The following is a 2,829-nucleotide window of genomic DNA, read 5'->3' on the forward strand; positions in this document are numbered from 1 at the left end:
GTGCCAAAATCGAGGCTCTAGACCCTTCCTGAGCTGAGATATTGAGATATTTATAATGCATAAATGCTACGTGGGATCTCAATACCTCAGCTCTGGAAGGGTCTAGAGCCTCGATTTTGGCACTCAGGTCTAAGTCTCATGGCCCTCTATCAGAATCCAGAGTTTCAAGAAGATCGGAGATACTCAAAATTTTGACCCAAAAAAAAAAAAAAAAAAAAAAACGACAGTGTTACCCCCTATAGTTTTTTTTTTCAGTGTGAATTTTTTTTTACCTCCAATCTTCTTGAAACCCTGGATTCTGATAGAGGGCCATGGGACTTAGACCCGAGTGCCAAAATCGAGGCTCTAGACCCTTCCTGAGCTGAGATATTGATATATTTATAATGCATAAATTATACGTGGGATCTCAATATCTCAGCTCTGGAAGGGTCTAGAGCCTCGATTTTGGCACTCAGGTCTAAGTCTCATGGCCCTCTATCAGAATCCAGAGTTTCAAGAAGATCGGAGATACTCAAAATTTTGACCAAAAAAAAAAAAAAAAAAAAAAAAAACGACAGTGTTACCCCCTATAGTTTTTTTTTTCAGTGTGAATTTTTTTTTACCTCCAATCTTCTTGAAACCCTGGATTCTGATAGAGGGCCATGGGACTTAGACCCGAGTGCCAAAATCGAGGCTCTAGACCCTTCCTGAGCTGAGATATTGATATATTTATAATGCATAAATTATACGTGGGATCTCAATATCTCAGCTCTGGAAGGGTCTAGAGCCTCGATTTTGGCACTCAGGTCTAAGTCTCATGGCCCTCTATCAGAATCCAGAGTTTCAAGAAGATCGGAGATACTCAAAATTTTGACCAAAAAAAAAAAAAAAAAAAAAAACGACAGTGTTACCCCTTTTGTGTTTTTCTTTTGATGTGAAAAAAAAGTTTCTCCAATCTTCTTGAAACTCTGGATTCTGATAGAGGGCTATGAGACTTAGACCTGAGTGCAAAAATGGAGGCTCTAGACCAGTGGTTCCCAACCTTTTTTGGGTACTGTACCCCCAAAACATTTTATCCTGCCTGAAGTACCCCCACAAGCGCATGTGATCGGTGTGATTTTCAGATTTGGTGTAAATTGTAGGTGATACCTGAATTTTTCTGTAAATAATGATATTTTTACTTCCTATAACTCTTATAATATAATACTTGTCTTTGTTCAATATTTGTATGACCTTTTCACTTCTTCACACGTTAAGACCAATTATACAAAAACAAAGATTAATAATAATAATAATATTTGTATTTATTTACAAGCTTTAAATACAAAAATAAACCAATAAAATTAATAATCAAGTTCTAAAATAATCCTTCTAATGCAATCCTAAAATAAAATGTTTTGAGAAAAGATTTAAAAGTCACGAATGTATTTGAATTCCATACTGTAGCATAGGAACAAAATGCTCTATTACAGAACGAAGCTAACGCAGATTACGATAGCAAGAAAACTTGTACATAGTAGCAGCCTACTCTAAATAAGTTTTGACCTGTGTATGGCACAAAAGGACTTACTAATCAATGAGAAACTTGACCCTGTCTCTCACTCATAAGCTTGTTCAGTCTTGGGGGCAGTGTGGCAACAGCGGCTATCAGGCTTTTCTCCAAGTTGAGTCTGTTCCTGTGCTTGGACTTAATTACGGCCATGGATGAAAATGTCACTTCACATAAATATGTAGATCCAAATGGCAGAAGTTCCTTCAGTGCATGTTTCCCCAAATCAGGATATTCCTTCTCCACATCACACCAGAACTGTGACAGGTTTGTTTCTGAGTACCTCATCTTCAGTCCACGGTCTGAGGACACATCCAGCAGATTTTCCTGTAGTCTGGTGGGAATGTTGTTCTCAGTACTTTCAGTCATGAAAGGATTACGGACCCAGTCAAGTTTGGCAGACTTGCTTTCAATATCAGGGAAGTAGGAGTTGAACTCACTATTGAGTTTGGATAAATGTGTGCTTGTCCTGACAGAGCCTTTCAAACAGCCTGTGATTCAGAGGCCGCGATTCAACAAAGTTTATCACTTTCACTGCGTCATTCAAAACTTCATGTAACTCTGGACTCATTCTCTTACTGGCCAGTGCCTCTCTGTGGATGATGCAGTGATTCCACTGAACGTCGGAGTTTACTTTCTTAATCTGTGCGATTAACCCTTTCACCCTCCCAGTCATTGATGCTGCACCATCCGTGCACACGTGAATACAGGACTTCCAATCCAGTTTGTTCTCTGAGAAAAAGGTGTCGATAACGTGAAACACATCTTTACCGGTGGTGCTCCCCGTTAGCTTCTTGCAGAATAGAATGTGCTCGTTAATTTCAGAAATGTCTCTGTATCGCACCAACGCAATCAGCTGCGCTTCCCCACTAACATCTGTTGACTCGTCCAATTGCAGCGCCAATGGACCGGAAAGTTTGAACTTTTCCACTACTTGATCAACAATATCAACGGCCATGTCATCAATCCTACGGCACACTGTGTTATTGGACAATGGTACCGTTTTCAGTGCGTCAGCTGCTTTTTTATCAATCATCGTTTCTGCAAGAATTACAGGAGCAGGCAAAATTAGCTCCTCGGCAACAGTAAATGGCTTTTTGGATTTAGCCACAAGTAGCGACACAGCATATGAGGCCTCCAATGCTTTGGTTGACACTGCAGTCGCTTTCTTTAATTTTTCTTGACTTCCCTTAAACTCTGATAGTTTTCTTTGAAAAAACTCTGCTGTCTTACCGACACAGGAAAGATGCTTGGTACTTAGGTGTCGTTGTAAATGGGCTGGTTTCATGCTATTATTAGAA

At 39.6% G+C, this 2,829-nt stretch overlaps 1 protein-coding gene across 1 annotated transcript; it reads right to left on the minus strand.

Moving 5' to 3' along the window:
• Window positions 1–1,552: 1,552 nt before the first annotated feature.
• Window positions 1,553–2,564, minus strand: LOC148998549 (SCAN domain-containing protein 3-like). Its single transcript, XM_089125203.1, has 2 exons — window positions 2,108–2,564; window positions 1,553–2,019 (listed from the first exon to the last, which is right to left on the minus strand). Exons 1-2 carry the CDS (start codon window positions 2,562–2,564, stop codon window positions 1,553–1,555), a joined length of 924 nt encoding a protein of 307 aa, XP_088981329.1.
• Between the last annotated feature and the right edge of the window lie 265 nt (window positions 2,565–2,829).

Source organism: Pimephales promelas, chromosome 1 (assembly GCF_988280905.1).
Source record: "Pimephales promelas chromosome 1, fPimPro1.hap1.1, whole genome shotgun sequence".
In the NCBI taxonomy this organism is placed as follows: domain Eukaryota; kingdom Metazoa; phylum Chordata; class Actinopteri; order Cypriniformes; family Leuciscidae; genus Pimephales; species Pimephales promelas.